General features: G+C 43.1%; 1 protein-coding gene across 9 annotated transcripts in view; it reads left to right on the forward strand.

The window, feature by feature from the left end:
- LOC111974100 (fibroblast growth factor receptor 1-A) overlaps window positions 1-17,414 on the forward strand; it is a 42,990-nt gene that overhangs the window by 15,668 nt on the left and 9,908 nt on the right. For 8 of the 9 annotated variants that reach the window (XM_024001669.2, XM_024001675.2, XM_024001673.2 and 5 more), the window contains exons 3-7: window positions 12,294-12,542; window positions 12,675-12,764; window positions 13,434-13,606; window positions 15,475-15,598; window positions 16,637-16,827. In XM_024001669.2, coding sequence (XP_023857437.1) covers window positions 12,294-12,542; window positions 12,675-12,764; window positions 13,434-13,606; window positions 15,475-15,598; window positions 16,637-16,827 — 827 coding nt within the window. The remainder of the gene's footprint in view (window positions 1-12,293; window positions 12,543-12,674; window positions 12,765-13,433; window positions 13,607-15,474; window positions 15,599-16,636; window positions 16,828-17,414) is intronic. The other variant, XM_024001679.2, reaches the window with a different exon arrangement.

Raw genomic sequence — 17,414 nt, forward strand, 5'->3', positions numbered from 1 at the left:
CCTCAGGCRCAGGCAGCTTCACTACCTAGCTAGTAGTCCCTGCTCCTCTCCTCTTTTGTAATGAAAATGTGTTTGTTTTTTGGTCAGATGGATGAGTAAACTACCAGGAAACTATAAATTAGCTGTTAAAAAATAAAAACACCCATGAGTCCATTTGGAGCCCTTCCTAAACCAAAGAGAGAGGGTTTCTGAGAAAACAGTGTATATTCTTACAGCTATAATGAGAGACTGGGGGATATATTGCCAGTGGAGTTGGGAGCTTGATGCGTTCTCTCCACCCAGTTTTCAATCACCAAATGGCCAGGTATTATTTAGGGCCCCCTCTGCTTTTCTTCCAGCCCCCCTCTCTACACTACTTGGGAGTGCATCACCTTCCTCATGCTTCCCTGCTGGGTGACTGATTGCTTCAGCTGTTCACAAACAATCACGGCAGAATTATTTGGTCACATTCTTTTTGTCATGGGTGGAAAACAAAATTGCTTATTACGTGGAAATTGTCATGTTTTATGCATGTTCCTTTAAAAACATTTTTTTTGTTGCTTACTCTTCAGTATTTGTGGCTTGTTTCTCTTTGAGGAGGATTGGGTTGAAAAGGCCCTCCTCAAAATGAGAAGTCTTTAAAGGAGACAAGTCATTGAATGGTGGGGCCGCATGGGAAAACTGTTTCCCAGTGGATTCCTTGAACTGTGAGATCTGCTTCCTGTACTGAGGTTTGTGGCACTGTCAGTCAAAGCAGAAAAGACACTGACACTTAGTAGAGGACTCAAAACCCAGAGCTGCCATGGCTACCCTAATTCAGACTCTCCTCAGACATAGAGGGGTTTAGAGGCACTATACAGAGAGAGGGGTTTAGATGGAAATGTTGGCCATTGCTGAAKGTTTTTTAAAGGTTATCCCTTCCAACTTTTGGGTTTGCTAATAGACCCTGTGTTCTATCACTTCATGCAATTCCTGTCTGTTGTCACGATCAACCCTTCACTCACTCCGTCGGTCATATCAGTGGGGGGAGACTGGCCACCAAGAGAGTGGTCTTTCTGCTTACGCCATCTCCCTGCTTTCACTGGGATCTCTGTGCTGCACTCAACCATCACTCTGGCGAGAGCAGGAAATCCCAACAGTCATTCACGCYGCATATTGCTTCCTATCTGGAAGCCAGAGCAGGTTCTATAGACTGGAGCCAATGAGTTCAGTTTTTGGAGGCAGTCCTGTGCTCATAGACTCAAGCACTTTTTTGTTGTTCAAACCCTGTGTTGCATGCTTACTTCTCGGACAAAATCCCTTTCATGATTTTGTGTAATTAAGTTGATTTTCAGGGTTGTCAATCAATTTTTCCAAATGGTTGAAAGAAAGCATGCCAGCAGGACTATTCCAGCTGGGTTGCTTTCTGAAAATATGGTCCCTAATTCATCTTAATCCAACCATGGAAGCAGAAGGATTATCTGAGCCACAACTTCCTCATGGAAAGCTTACTACTGTGGTTTGACTGACTGTCTATTCACCTGTATTTTTAGTTACACACAGATATCCCTTAATGAATGTAAATCGTGATGGAATGACTGTAGACAATGTTAATTTAGGTCCCACTGTGACACAGGGTATGCATTTAGATGACTCTTGATTTTGAAATACATAAACTAGACGTTGGCCTCAATTAGACATTGACTCAATGCTTCCCACTTGATTCTCCGATTTTGGAAGAAATAAAAAAAATAAGGGTATGCAAAGTATGTCTGCTCCTCAATAGTGAGGCCAATGCTGCAACTTGTTGCTGTTTGTGATCCCAATTGTAATCATAAGACTGGATTGACTTCGCTCCACAACCGCGACAAGTCAATGGGATATTTAAGAGCCGTCTGCAGCTAGATTGATAGCTGGAATGTTGACATAGCCTTATCAGCTTGATAGACTTTAGAAGGGAAAAAACCTAAGCAAGATCATGACCCCACACAGAGTGTGGTGGACCCCTTTTATGTTTTAGCCTGTCTCAATTAGATAGTTGTGGCCCATCCCTAAATGCTGCTGCTTCTTCCAGTTCCCCCCTTCCCTTTGGTTTTTGAGGAGAAAGTTGATCCTACCCTCTGGCCCCTTTTTACTGCTGGGATTAAGGACATGTCAGACATGTGATCCAAGAAATACCTTTACTAGGCTCAACTGGGGTCACCATGGCAACTGGCACTAGATCCTGCTGCTGCAGGCCCCCACTTGCTCTCTCTCCTTCTCTCTTGTGTACACGCTCTTGCTCTCTCTCATACTCCCTCTCCCCCTTATTGTTTAGAGCCTTTGTTGAGATGGAGAGAGCGCTTAATGTTATACTGAGGGTATGGTATATAGTATGGGTGTGGTCCCTGGTTGAAGAGCCTAGTTTATGCTACATTGTACAGTGCATTCGGAAAGTATTCAGACCCCTTTTTCCACATTTTGTTATGTTACAGCCTTATTCTAAAATCGATTTAAATAACATTTTTCATTCATCAATCTACACAAAATACACCATGACAAAGTGAAAACAGGTTTTTAGAAATGTTTGTACATTTATTACGAATAAAAACAGATACCTTATTTACTTAAGTATTCAGACCCTTTGCTATTATACCTCAGCTGCATCCTATTTCCATTGATCATCCTTGATGTTTCTACAATGTGATTGGAGTAAACCTGTGGTACATTCAATTGACTGGACATGATTTGGAAAGGCACACCTGTCTATATAAGGTCCCACAGTTGACAGTGCATTTCAGAGCAAAAACCAAGCCATGAGGTCGAAGGAATTGTCTGTAGAGACCCGAGACAGGATTGTATCTAGGCACAGATCTTGGGAAGGGTACCAAAATATTTCTGCTGCATTGAAGGTCCCCAAGAACACAGTGGCCTCCATCAATCTTAAATGGAAGAAGTTTGGATCTACCGCCTGGCCAAATTGAGCAATCGGGGGAGAAGGGCCTTGATCAGGGAAGTGACCAAGAACCTGACGGTCACTCTGACAAAGCTCCAGAGTTCCTCTGTGGAGATGGGAGAACCTTCCAGAAGGACAGCCATCTCTGCAGCACTCCACCAATCAGGCCTTTGTGGTAGTGGCCAGACGGAACCACTCCTCAGTAAAAGGCACATGACGGTCCGCTTGGAGTTTGCCAAAAGGCACCTAAAGGACTCAGACCATGAGAAACAAGATTCTCTGGTCTGATGAAAGCAAGATCTTTGGCCTGAATGCAAAGCGTCACATCTGGAAAGAACCTGGCACCATCCCTACGGTGAAGCATGGTGGTGGCAGCATGCTGTGGGGATGTTTTTAAGTGGCAGGGACTGTGAGACTAGTCAGGATCAAGGGAAAGATGGAACTGTACAGAGATCCTTGATGATAACCTGCTTCCAAGTGCTCAGGAACTCCGACTGGGGTCGAAGGTTCACCTTCCAACAGGACAACAACCCTAAGCACACAGCCAAGGCCATGCAGGAGTMACTTCGGGATAAGTCTCAATGTCCTTGAGTGGGCCAGCCAGAGCCTGGACTTGAACTCGATCGAACATCTCTGGAGAGACTTAAAAATAGTTATGCAGCAACACTCCCCTTCCAACCTGACAGGGCTTGAGAGGATGTGCAGAGAAGAATGGGAGAAACTCCCCAAATACAGGATTGCCAAGCTTGTAGCGTCATACCCAAGAAGACTCAAGGCTGTAATTGCTGCCAAAGGTGCTTCAAAGTACTGAGTTCCTCTGTTCTGGATCTGGGGACTGGGAAGATACCAATTGCTTGAACAGACAGTTTGGTACCTTTTCAACCCATCAACACCTCGCACAAAGACCAATAGTGATGCAGTCAATCTCTCAACTTTGAGCAATGAGATATTGACATCCATACCACTGACATTTGCTATCCGTGTATACCTACAGTGCCTTCAGAAAGTATTCATACCCCTGGACTTATTCCACATTTTGTTGTTACAGCATTTTGTTGTTACAGATAATGTTTGTTCTGTATAGGCTTCCTTCTTTTCAATTAGGTTAGTATTGTGGAGTAACTTCAATGTTTATCCATCCTCAGTCTTCTCCTATCACAGCCATTACATTCTTTAACTGTTTTAAAAGTCACCATCGGCCTTATTGTGAAATCTCTGAGGAGTTTCCTTCCTCTCCGGCAACTGAGTTAGGAAGGACGCCTGTATCTTGGTAGTGATTTATTTATTTTATTTTTTACCAATAGGTGCCCTTTGCGAGGCATTGTAAAACCTTGGTCTTGTGGCTAAATCGTTGTTTGAAATTCACTGCTCAACTGAGGGACCTTACAGATAATTGTATGTGTGGGGTGCAGAGCTGAGGTAGTCATTGAAAAATCATGTTACACACTATTGCACCCAGTGTGTGTTCAACTTATTATGTGACTTGTTAAGCACATTTTCACTGCTGAACTTATTTAGGCTTGCCATAACTAGGGCCCTATGAAATCCGTGTTATTTTTTTCCAAATTCCTTTTTTTCCTTTTTAATTTTTCTGAATTCTGTATTTTATCAGAAAGCGTGTCTAAAAATGTGAATGAATAAAACGTCAGCAATTTAATTTGTAATGATGCTGCAACACATTGCACAATTTTTTTATCAAGGCAAGTGTTTCATTATAAATGGAAAAAGTAATGCAAGAGTCTAGGCAACATTGCAGCAAGCATTAAGCAAAACCTAGAAGTTATACTAATGTAAAAAAAAAAAACGTTGTATTCGTTGGTTTTTGTAAAATAAAGTGCTTCACATACGTTTTTAGTTATAAATGGAATAATGAGTCACGCAAGAATCTAGGCAATAATACAACAATAGGCAAAACCTATGGTGCTATCTTATGAGCTCCTATGTCTGCCCATTGTAAGTTTTCCATCTATCACAGACATCTCCATTGAAGTACATGATTGTCAGCCTCTTTGTGTTGAGCTCGGTGAGTGCCTCTCGCTTGTCTGTGAGTAGAGTCTTGTATTTGCTGAAACTCCTCTCAGTCGACTGAGCTGACTGGGAAGTAGATGTAGGGCACTGCCACTTCTGCAACTCTTGGGAATCTCGCACTCAGGCCCCTCCAGTAATCGGCAAGCTCCAAAGCAGGTGAGGGCTCCCTGGACACAGTGCTGATAGGCAATCCATTCTTCACTGTGCTCTGTTGATGGGCTTGCCATGGGTTTCAGTTGTGTGTAGGCTTCAATCTGCTTTTCCATGGCTGGGGCCTGCCTAGGATTGAACACCCTAGGCAACCTGTAGACCTCTCTGGCTGGATGTGTGTCCCAGTGCTTTGAGGAATTTGAAGGCCAAGTGGAATGCATCATGGAGATGGTCAAGCACCTACCCCTTCTCTCCAATCCCCATCTTTCTCAATAGCTCATCTGTCTTGGCACCATACCCACATGTTTTTGCCATTCCATTCACTAGGTAAGAGCCCAGATCCTCCATGACATTGTATGCAGACACTGCTGTGGGATGGTGGGTTCCTTCCAGGATTGACAGAGCTGTCATCAGTTTGACGCAGCCCTCTGAGATAAAGGTTAGCTTAACAGTGAGGGCCTGCACCTTCTCCTCTGTTTCCAGCTGGCTGAGGATATTTGTGACTGCCTGGGATGACTTTTCTCCCAACAAAAACTCTCTGTACAGATGAACATGCTCTGCATGTTACTTCCCTGCCTCAAAACAGCTATTCCATCTGGAGCTCACTGCTTCAGGAGGAGCCTTGGCCTGCACAAACTCCTTCATAATGAGGAAGCTCACCCATCTTTTCTTTCTGGCATGCTTCTTGAAGGAGACAGATTTCATCCATGTCACAAGTGATGCAACTTCAGCGAAGTATTTGTTGTTCTGCCAGGTCTCACCCACCAGATTGATGACATGACAGAGACCGGTTACATGGACACTGTTGGGCGTCACTCCTTTCAGAACTTCCTTGTATGCCTTCAGTCAGTAGGAGGCATTATCTGTGACCACTGCCCAGGCATCATTCAGGTTCAGATGGTTGCTGTGGAGGGAGGCTAGTACAGCTGGGAAAACGTGGAGTAGTTTCATCTGTCCATGAAAATGACATCCACCAGAAAGTACTGGTTTTCAACACCTGCAATGAAAGTTAAGGAAAAACGAATTATGTTTCAACCAAAATAAGTGTTATTTAAATTGCAAGTATAAACACAATATAGATACAGCGATAGTTGGTTTGATGGAGAAGCAGACAGCTGCTGACATTATGCATCGTTATATTTCAACACGATAGCTCGTCGTTTGGAATATCACAATTTGCATGCGGACAATTCACATTGCAGAATGTAAATGTTGGCTATTGCAACGGTATATTAATAGGCTGTTAACTCACCAATGACGATGTTTAGAATGCTGCAATCAATTGCATCAGTCTCGTCAACAACCACTGCAAACTTCTTCCCACGGATCTTCTGTAGAATGGCAGTCATGTTGGTCGAACACACGGGGCAGGCGAATTTGACTGAGACTGCTTTCATTTTCGGCAACGCTCCTCCCTGTTTGCAATACTTCACTAGAAACGGCTGTAGCTTTTTTAGCTTTAGCTTCACATGAGCTTTACACTTTAAGTGGTCATCACACGTATTGTTACGGGTCCAATCAATAGTATGTTGACAGAATTTGTAAAACAGCTTATCGACTGACTCATAATAGTCCGTTGGGTATTGCTCTGCTCTGAATTTAGGGGTTAGGGTCAAATTGTTTAGTTTTTTTGACGACTTGGCCGTCCTAGACGGCCTCTTTGACATGTTTCTCAAAGTGACAGCCAAGTTGTGAGGTGGAAACGGAATTATTTATCGAGGCCTACTCGTCTGTAATTTTACAAATATAAAATAATTTAGGTTACTGCAATAATTAGGCCTACTTTTGATTTAAAAAGTACCAGATGGCTTGTCCTTATTTATAGACACTTTTTTTTCACCTCTTCCACACCAACTTTGCGGAACCTACAGTGCTTGTCTTTCATTATTTGGTCCGTTATGCATGAATATGAAGGCTCAGCATTTGTTGTTTGCATGTCATGCCTAAGGTTGCTTATCTTGTCAACAAAAAAAGTTATTAGTGGTTGGCAGTATCAAAGGGTTTTGTTATGAACAAGCCATCTGCCTCAATGAAGGATGGAGCTGAGTTCGCTGTTTTTTGTGCCTAGAATTTCATTTAAGCTACTCCAGAACTTTTTACTATTATTCTTTATATCATTTATCTTTGTTCCATACAGTTTTTCAATTAATCTATCCATGGGGATTTGGCTGTTTTAACAGTCACTTTCTTGATGGGCGCATGCCTATCAGCAGTTTCATAAATACTTCCAAGTGTGGCATCAGGTTGTTCCTCATTACACATATCAGACCAACAAATATTTTTCACATCTTTGACATAGGAATCACTGAAAAACCTCTTGTATGATCGCTTATACACAATTTCAGGATATAGCTATTATGGATATAGCTATTATGATTTACTACATCCGATAGGTGTGGATACTGCTTTAGAGCAGATTTCTGCCGCGTTAGTTAAGATGTGGTCAATACACGTGGATGATTTAGTTCCTGTTTTGTTTGTTAATACTATGGTAGGTTGACTGAGCCTGAACTAGATTGCAGGCATCAGTTACAGATTGAAGCTTATTTTTGAATGGACAGCTTGATGACAACCAGTCAATATTTAGGTCACCCAGAAAATATACCTCTGTTGATATTATTATCGACCATTTCTCACACACAGTCGAAATATAAACTTTTAGCACTCTGGTCCATAGCAACTTCCTACAAGAATAGACTTTAAGTGAGGCTGATGAACCTGTTGCCATATTACTTCCATATATTCTGATATGAGATCCTCTCTCAGCCTAACAGGAATACTCTAAACATGTACCGAGTGTACAATACATTAGGAACACCTTCCTAATATTGAGTTACAGCCCCCTTTTGCCCTCAGAAAGGCTCACTTCGTTGGGGCATGGACTCTACAAGGTGTCAAAAGCGTTCCACAGGGATACTGGCCCATATTGACTCATGCTTCCCACAGTTGACTGGATTTCCTTTGTGTGGTGGACCATTCTTGACAAGGCTTAAAAATCCTTCTTTAATCTGTTTCCTCCCCTTCACCTACAGTGATTGAAGTGGATTTAACAAGTGACATCAATAGGGGGATCATGGCTTTCACCTGGTCAGTCTGTCATGGAAATGGAGTTTAAAAAACATGTTTTGTACACTCTGTGTATATAGCAACACCACCTCCATTTGCATTTCAATATTTCCTGTATATATTTAAAAAGAAAAAAATATTTAATTTGACTAGGCAAGTCAGTTAAGAACAAATTCTTATTTACAATGACTGCATAGGAACAGTGTGTTAACTGCCTTGTTCAGGGGCAGCACAACAGATTTTTACCTTGTCAGCTCGGGGATTCAATCCAGCAACCTTTCAGTTACTGGCCCAACACTCTAACCACTAGGCTACCTGACATGGGCAGTCAATCCGGAACATTTCAAGAACTTTGAACGTTTCTTCAAGTGCAGTTAAGTGTAGCTGCACCATCAAGTGCATCCTGACTGGTTGCATCACTGCCTGGTATGGCAACTACTCGGCCTTCGACCACAAGGCACTACAGAGGGTAGTGTGTATGGCCCAGTACATCACTGGGGCCAAGCTTCCTGCCATCCAGGACCTCTATACCAGGCAGTGTCAGAAAGGCCCTAAAAATTGTCAAAGACTCCAGCCACCCTAGTCATAGTCTGTTCTTTCTGCTATCGCACGGCAAGCGGTACTGGAGCGCCAAGTCTAGGTCCAAAATACTTCTTAACAGCTTCTACACCCAAGCCATAAGACACCTGAACAGCTAGTCAAATGGCTACCCAGCCAAATGGCTGCCCCACCCCTCTTTTTTWATTTTTTTWAAACACGGCTGCTGCTCTGTTTATCTATGCATAGTCACTTTAACTCTACCTACATACTGCCTCAACTAACCGGTGCCCCTGCACATTGACTCTATACTGGTACCCCACGTATATAGCTTCGCTATTGTTATTTTACTGCTGCTCTTCATTTGTTAGTTTTATTTTATTGATTTTTTACTCTACACTTTTTTTCTTAACTGCATTGTTAGTTTAAGGGCTTGTAAGTAAGCATTTCACTGTAAGATCTGTACCTGTTGTATTTGGCGCATGTGACAAATAAAAATTTATTTGAAAAACCGCGGAAAATTTAAAGAACTTTGAAAGCAGTCACAAAAATCATCAAGTGCTATGATGAAACTGGCTCTCATGAGGACCGCCACAGGAAAGGAAGACCCAGAGTTACCTCTGCTGCAGGGGATAAGTTCATTAGAGTTAACTGCACCTCCTCAATGGCAGCCCAAATAAATGTGTCAGAGTTCAAGTAGCAGACATATCTCAACATCAACTGTTCAGAGAAGACTGCTTGAATCAGGCCTTCATGGTTGAATTGCTGCAAAGAAACCACTACTAAAGAACACCAATAATAAGAAGAGACTTGTTTGAGCCAAGAAACACGAGCAATGGACATTAGACCGGTGGAAATCTGTCCTTTTGGTCTGAGTCCAAATTTGAGATTTTTGGTTCCAACCGCCGTGTCTTTGTGAGACGCAGAGTAGGTGAGCGGATGATCTCCGTATGTGTGGTTCCCACCATGAAGCATGGAGGAGGATGTGTGATGGTGTGGGTGTGCTTTTCTGGTGACACTGTCAGTGGTTTATTTAGATTTCAAGGCACACTTAACCAGCATGGCTACCACAGAATTCTTCAGCGATACTCCATCCCATCTGGTTTGCGCTTAGTGGGACTATCATTTGTTTTTCAACAGGACAATGACACAACACACCTCGGCTGTGTAAGGGCTATTTTTACCAAAAAGGAGAGTGATGGAGTGCTGCATCAGATGACCTGGCCTGAACAATCACTAGAACTCAATGCAATTGAGATGGTTTGGGATGAGTTGGACAGCAGAGTGAAGGAAAAGCAGCAAACAAGTGCTCAGCATATGTGGGAACTCKTTCAATACTGTTGGAAAAGCATTTCAGGTGGTTGAGAGAATGCCTAGTGTGCAAAGCTTTCACCAAGGCAAAGGGTGGCTACTTTAAAGAATATAAAATACATTTTGATTGAACACTMTTGGGTTACTACATGATTACATGTGTTATTTGATAGTTTTACTGTTTTCACTATTATTCTACAATGTAAAAATAAAGAAAAACCCTTTAATGAGGTGTGTCCAAACTTTTGACTGGTACTGTATATTGAAAAAAGTCATATTTACATGGTTATTAAAATGTCACGCCAGGGTAAGCCTACARGAAACACAGCCCTTATTTTAAGTGTTTATAAAACCCCCCATAGGAGTAATTTTATGGTGGAAAAACAAATGTAACATTTTCCATGTTACCGCTAAGTTTTATGGGTATTATGACTCATACTGGGGTACTCTGAGACGAGAGCATGAGAATTTGTTTTGCTCAGTCATTGCAAAAAAGTGCTCACTATTTAAGAAGAAGATGGAGAACAAGTTATAGGATGAAAAATACCTGAGTTTTGGCGCAGGTACATTTACACTAGAAATTTAGCATACGCTCGTATCCAGAGCAACATACAGTAAATGCATTAATCTACAGATAGTTAGGTGGGACAACCACATCACAGGCACAGAAAGTACATTTTTCTGTAAGGTAGCCATCAGTAGAGCCCGAGCTGGGGGGGGGGGGGCTTGATGGCACCACTCTGAGTGGGCAGGCCTTCCCCGGGAGCAGTTCAGTCTTGTTGAGCTTGAGGTGGTGCCCTGGGGTACACCAGTAGTGAGAGTACGTGGTGCAGACGCATCCTCTCCATGTCACCTGGTAGGAGCGGCCTGCCAGGTAGGATGTAATCCAAGAGCATGCAGAGCCTGAGACATCCAGTCCTGAGAGGGTGGAGAGGAGGATTTGATGGTTCAAGGTGTCAAAGGCAGCGGATAGATCTAGGAGGATGAGAACAGAGGAGAGTGAGTCAGCTTTGGCAGTGAGGAGAGCTTCCGTGACACAGCAGTCTGTTGATTGACCCCGTCTTGAAGCCTGACTGGTTAGGTACAGACGACTAGCTCTAACACTAGGCGTACATAGCAAATCGATACTTGGAGTCAAGTATCTGAATAAAATTGCAATATGTAACAATTCTCCCATCACTGCAAAGGATGCAGAAAATGTTTTGTGACAGGTGTTTGTGCCAGACAATACCACTTGGAAAAGGCAAAGATGGCTTTTTCACTGTATAGCAAGTCCTTAGCCTATAGCTAAGGTTTAGACCACATTGTCCTCTAATGTTTTTCCAGCGTCTGGAACAGACAAATGTCCCCATAGACTCCCAGACAAGTTTAGCTTGATGGACAATGTGATGGACTATATGTCAACATAATTGGTTTACTCCCACCCCCTGGTCGTCTATGTAGTCGTAGAAAACAGGGGACTCAGGTGTCAAGCTCCCCTCCCCATTCCTCTAATCTAATTCCACCTTCCTCTCCCAAAGAGCTCCTTGCCAGCCTGACGATTGGCCCTTGACTAATTTMGGGTGCAATTGAATTTAATGGAGAGCATAGTCAGGGATTGGGTGGAGAAGGTAAGAGGCTGCAGCTCGATTTTCAGCAAACGCAAACAAGGGCTTAGATTCAATAAACCGTGCGTGAATGTGGATGATGGTACTTTCAGGGACATCGAGGAATGAGCTGCTCCCTTGTCTTTTTGTGATTCCTTTTATCATATAGCTGGGCACAAGATTATATGTCACAAGTCATATGCCTTTTTATCAGTCAATTTGATTAGAACATAGATTGTTGCATCACAGTATGAGAGCTTTTTGTACATTTACCAAATGTCAYATATGACATGAACTATCTAGATTTTTGTACTTTTTTCCCTCAAGACATTTTCTTAAGACTGGTCATGTTGTAGATATTATATAATCTGTCTCCTGCTGTATACAGTTGCATACATTTTGATATGCATCTCCCAGTATCATATGAACAATTTTTTCTGTAGTTTTCCTATCAGCCCATTGACTAAAGGGATACTTCAGGAATTTGGCAACGAGGTCCTTTGTCTAATTCCCCAGAGTCAGATGAAATCGTGGATACCATTTTTATGCCTTTGTGTCCAGTATGAAGGAAGTTGGAGGTAGTTTCGCTAATTAGCATAATTAATGGAAGTCTATGGGTATCTGCTAGCAGTGTGTTAGTTGGAGCGTGCCTGCTTTTTTTTAATGTATACTATTGTACAGGAAGGTACTTAGCCCTCACTTTGCCCTGTTTTTTCCCCTAGTCGTCCCTGCACCACCTGTGAAAATCCAAGCGGAGCTTTACACCCTGTACCCTGGAGACCGACTGGAGCTGAAATGTAACACTGAGTCAGTCAACTGGACCAAGGACGACGCATTGGTGGTGGATGGGGAGCACACACGTTTACGAGACGGCCAACTGGAGATCGAGGGGGTGGAGCCGGCTGACTCGGGCCTGTACACCTGCGTCGCCTTTGGCAACCACAGCTCCTACTTCTCTGTCAATGTTACAGGTAAGGTTAAATATACTAAGCTACCACTGAGCGCTCAAATCACTGGTCCCGTAGAGAGAAACAATTAAAGGTATATCAATGCAGGGAAGCCCAAGTCCTATGACATATTTGTCCTCTTTTCCTATTCACCAGTTGATATCRTGGCATCCTCTGAAGATGAAGAAGAGGAGGATGAGTCTTCCTCAGAGGAGGCAAAGCTGTCTAGCAGTCAAAAGCTTTTGCGTAAGTGTCTCATCCTCCTAGTCCTACTACCTGTCAACATTTCTGTTTCCTTGAAATGGTAGAACAGAGCTTGGACCAGATTCTGCTCCTGTTGAGGTTAATGCCTTAAGCTTAACATAACAAAGCCCTAACTAATTTGGTTATTTACAGTCTCAGCTACAGTTCATGTGTGATTCACCTATTAGGCGTGTTTGCTGTTCATCTAAGAGTGATTTGTCCACGGTTGTGATTGAGGAACAATAGCAGCCCACAGTGGTGGTTACACTTGAGTAAGAAATGTCACGCTAGTGACTCAGCTCGGTCCATTCCAGACGTCCCCTGATTTAGTGTTTGAGTCTACGGTGCATTATAAAGCCAGTCAGTCGTGGTCAGCTGGCATCTGGTGATTGCCTTGGGCCCACGGGGAAGTAAGCAGCTAGCGTGGCGGGCACCCCTTATGATGACCTTGGGGCCCCAGGAGACTAGTCAATCCTATACTGGTGTTTAGTGTATATATATATATATATATATATATATATATATATATATTTTTAACAGGAAATGGCTTGACTGTTTTTGTAGTTTTATGAAATACTCCTTAGCCTGATGGAAACTACTTGCACAAATAATTGATGTCAATTTTTGTCAGAGGTGTTTAACTTTTCTGTCTTTCTCTCCCTTGTTCTTCAGCGATGGCCCCTCAGTGGGCTCAGCCAGAGAAGATGGAAAAAAAGTTGCATGCTGTCCCAGCCAGTAAGACGGTTAAGTTCCGCTGCCAGGCCAGTGGGAACCCTACCCCAACACTCAAGTGGTTCAAGAACGGCAAGGAGTTCAAGAGGGATCAGCGCATCGGGGGCTTCAAGGTAAACCTCCCCTCCCTGAATTCACCCCTTGGTACTAGACTGCCCAAAGACCATACTGTACATTGATCCTAATTGAATATCCCCAAACCACGAGTGCAGGTGTGATGGTGATATCATCACTTTTAGATCACCAACCCCCACCCCACAGCATTAGAGGCCTGTTAGATAGGTGTGAAACTAGCTCCTGCTTTCCTCTAACTGGGGAACAATGCAAGGTGAAATCCAATGCCACAAAGGGATGATTGTGCCACAAAAGCATTCCTCGAGGATAGCAATTTTAGCACTCCTTAAGAAGCAGGATACACCTGGCTGTCCTCATTTTAATGAATCTGGGTAACTGCTGTTTACTGCATTTGTTTTCTGTCAAGATYTATCTGCGTATAGCAAAACCAACTTCTCAAAAAGGAAACTCAATGTCATTTGTTTTTCATAGAGGAGACAGGATAAATCCATTTCACATCCAATTATTATWATTWTTTTTTATACATTTTTTTATTTGATGCCCGTTSACAAACTACATGTCTGATTCAATTGACATTAGGCAGTTTTCCTTCCATCTCTGTGTTCGGGAGCAGAATAGGACAGCTCGCTGTCAGAGGAAGTGAGACCGTGTAAACAGTTCACAGTAATGGGCGTGGTTTACTTATCTTTTCCCTGATGCAGATAGCATCTGTATACTGTGTGCTTGGCTTTTAAAGTTGACCATATCCGCACTGCAGCGTGGATGGTTGTGTGTTGGCTTGCGACAGCCTCACGTGGTGTAAGATGTGCTGGGATGTTGTAGGGGGCCAGGGTCCTGTTCATCTGCTCTTCCCATCAAGGTGTTGTCCAGCCTTGTCCTCGGCAGGCCCCCCCAGCTGGGACACATTAAGGAGTTTCCTATCAGCTCCATGCCTTCTCTCCCCCGCCCAGCTTTACCATCTGGCTGCTGTTTTTTCAGTCAAGGTCTAGATGGGAGGCTGGGGATGTCTATGAACGGGGCTCGCCAACCACCCCGTGCTTTGGTTTTATGACCACGGCTGCATTGTTCATATAGTCTTAATGTATGGAGACGGCAGGAGGAAATAATACAGACCACATGTATTATCCCAAGCACAACACATCTGGCCAGAAGCAGCTGTAGAACCCCAGTACATTTTAGCTAAATGAGAGAAAGCGTAATGCAGGGTCTGCGTGTTTGATGTTGCCATTGTCTGAGAGGTTTGTTCGKGTTTAATCACACACTACCGGTCTTGGCAGATTTATGGAAGAACAATTATAACTTGGAATATAGAGAACAGGATTTAGCCTTAGATGTACATGGGCTGTAACCTGACTGTAGTCAACCATAGTTTTTCCCAGAACAGGTTGTGACATACAAGTCATGTAACCACCAAAAAACAGTTTCCCAGCCTCAATATGTTTCCAATGGTGCATTAATGTACTATTCCTCAAGCAATGGCCACAATAGTTTTATACGACATGGGAAATAGTATCCTGATAGTTCCTCCTCCTTCCCATGGGAAAAAAATTATCTTTTGATCTGGATTTCATTAGACATCATTGAACTCGTTAGTTATTTGTACAAAATGGGGAAATATTAACTAGCAGAATTAAATGTGCTCTTGAGAGGTTATGTAAATCCCAATGTCAGAGAAAATAATCATTCAAGAAATGAACTTATGAATCAGGCTGGCTTTACAGACTTTTTTATAATCTAAACAAGTCTCTTGCGTTTTATAGTATTGATAGGATGTCTTGTGAAAATATGGGGCTTTGGGGATCTATTTAAGTCTTYGTGCTTTGGTTGGACCAGCTGTCATCTTCAAGTGCCTTCCATACTTCCTCCTCTGACAAAATATTTAACCTTCCTCTTCTCCAATTTGTAGGTTCGAGAACACATGTGGACCATCATCATGGAGTCTGTAGTGCCATCCGACAAGGGAAACTACACCTGTGTAGTAGAAAACCAACATGGAAGCATTAACCACACTTACCAGCTGGATGTTGTCGGTAAGTCTCTTCTCGGGGTCGTTGTATAGGTGAAATTTCTTGCTAAGCATCCCAAAGCCTAACCCATTCCCCTGGTTTAATCATCAATTGGATATCCATGTAGCCTAAGTATTGTTGGTTCAATATAGCTAATGGTTTACAACACTAGGCCCTAGTAATCGAAGTAATGCTGGCCCTTTTTCCAAGGAGAGTCACATGGTCTTTCAAATTAGTCTTTTTTTTAAATGAACCTTGTTTGCGTTGTGGCTCTGTCGATGGAGCTGTGTATAAGGGTGAAATTAATATTCCCTCCTGGACCTGCCCTGTGACTTACTCACGCTCCATTGGTTCTATAAATCAAAGCTCCACCACAGACAGTGGTGTCTCCTGGGATATTTGCGTCTGGGCCCGGGGTTGGCGTGACTTCACTCCCCAACCTTGATCAGCTGTGAGATCATTTTGGAGACGGAGTGTAATTCTACAAAATGTGTGCAAAGCACCACACTGATCTCTGTATCAGGAAAGCAACCGAAGCCTGACAAGTTGTTTCCCTGCCAGATGCTGGGCTCATTAGTACGGTTGGGGGAGTTATCAGTCATCAAAAGGGCGCCCAGAGAACATTTCTTTCAGGGCAGCGGCTTCAAACTTGTCTGCAAGCTTGTGTTTCCAGTCATTTGGGCCAAATGGCAACAATTATACAGGCGACAGAGTAGTAGGGGAACTGTTATATCCCTGGCTGTAAAGCTTACCGTATTTAAGTAGTGAAATGACATGAGACCAGGGTAACCTTGTAACCTTGCCTAGATCAGGCTCTACTGACATGTTGTCTGTTACTCTCCTAGTTCAGCCATGCCTCAATCCCTATTCAGTACTGGAATGAACTAGAAACGTCACCAAATCACCAAGCTGTTTTTCCACAATGATAATCCATTGTTGTTTTTACCAAGGTATTTCTGTTGCAATGACCACTAGGATTTTCCACAAGTATGTGGTTGACATGTCTTCTTCGTATGTGGTTGACATGTCTTTCAATGTGATTGACGTGTGTCTGTGTCGCAGAGCGTTCCCCCCACAGACCCATCCTGCAAGCCGGACTGCCAGCCAATAACACTGCGGTGGTGGGCAGTGATGTGGAGTTTGAGTGTAAGGTGTTCAGCGACCCCCAGCCTCACATCCAGTGGCTGAAGCACATCGAGGTCAATGGAAGCCGCGTGGGCCCTGATGGCTTACCCTACGTCCGTGTCCTCAAGGTAGGGGCTCGCAGTGCACGGACTGAGTCCACCAGACTGTACACACCACATGGCTGCAAGTATTATTTTCAGTCTGGAACAAAAGGTGATAAAATGTAGGTTATGGGTGCGTTCGTAAATTCACTCTGGCTATCTACTCCAGATTTCAAAGCACTCTCGTCTGACTGAGCGCAGAATAACTGATGAATTTACGAACACGGAACACCCYTTGAATATGACCGGTGTCAATAAACGTAGGCAATAAAATGTTATTATATTGTTGCCAGCAGCACAGTTAGTCACCAACGGCTATAGATAACATGACAACAGCCTAATCAGCTCTGCTAGGACGCTTTGAACACTTCGAGATCAAAACGCTCAGAATTTAGGAACAGACTGCCAACATTCTGTATTTACGAATGCCCAGAGCGCACACCAGAGTGAATTTACGAACACACCCTAAGTAAGAGATGGCAACCCATGTAATACTTGGGGAATACAGCCAAACCGTATTAGATTTCAATTAAATCTAGTTTCTAATTTTCATTGTATCAGTTTCATTGTGTCTTCTCTATTCTATCAATTCAAGGTTGTCTGACAAAGGAGGG

Source organism: Salvelinus sp. IW2-2015, linkage group LG15 (genome assembly GCF_002910315.2).
Source record: "Salvelinus sp. IW2-2015 linkage group LG15, ASM291031v2, whole genome shotgun sequence".
NCBI classification, from domain to species: Eukaryota; Metazoa; Chordata; class Actinopteri; order Salmoniformes; family Salmonidae; genus Salvelinus; species Salvelinus sp. IW2-2015.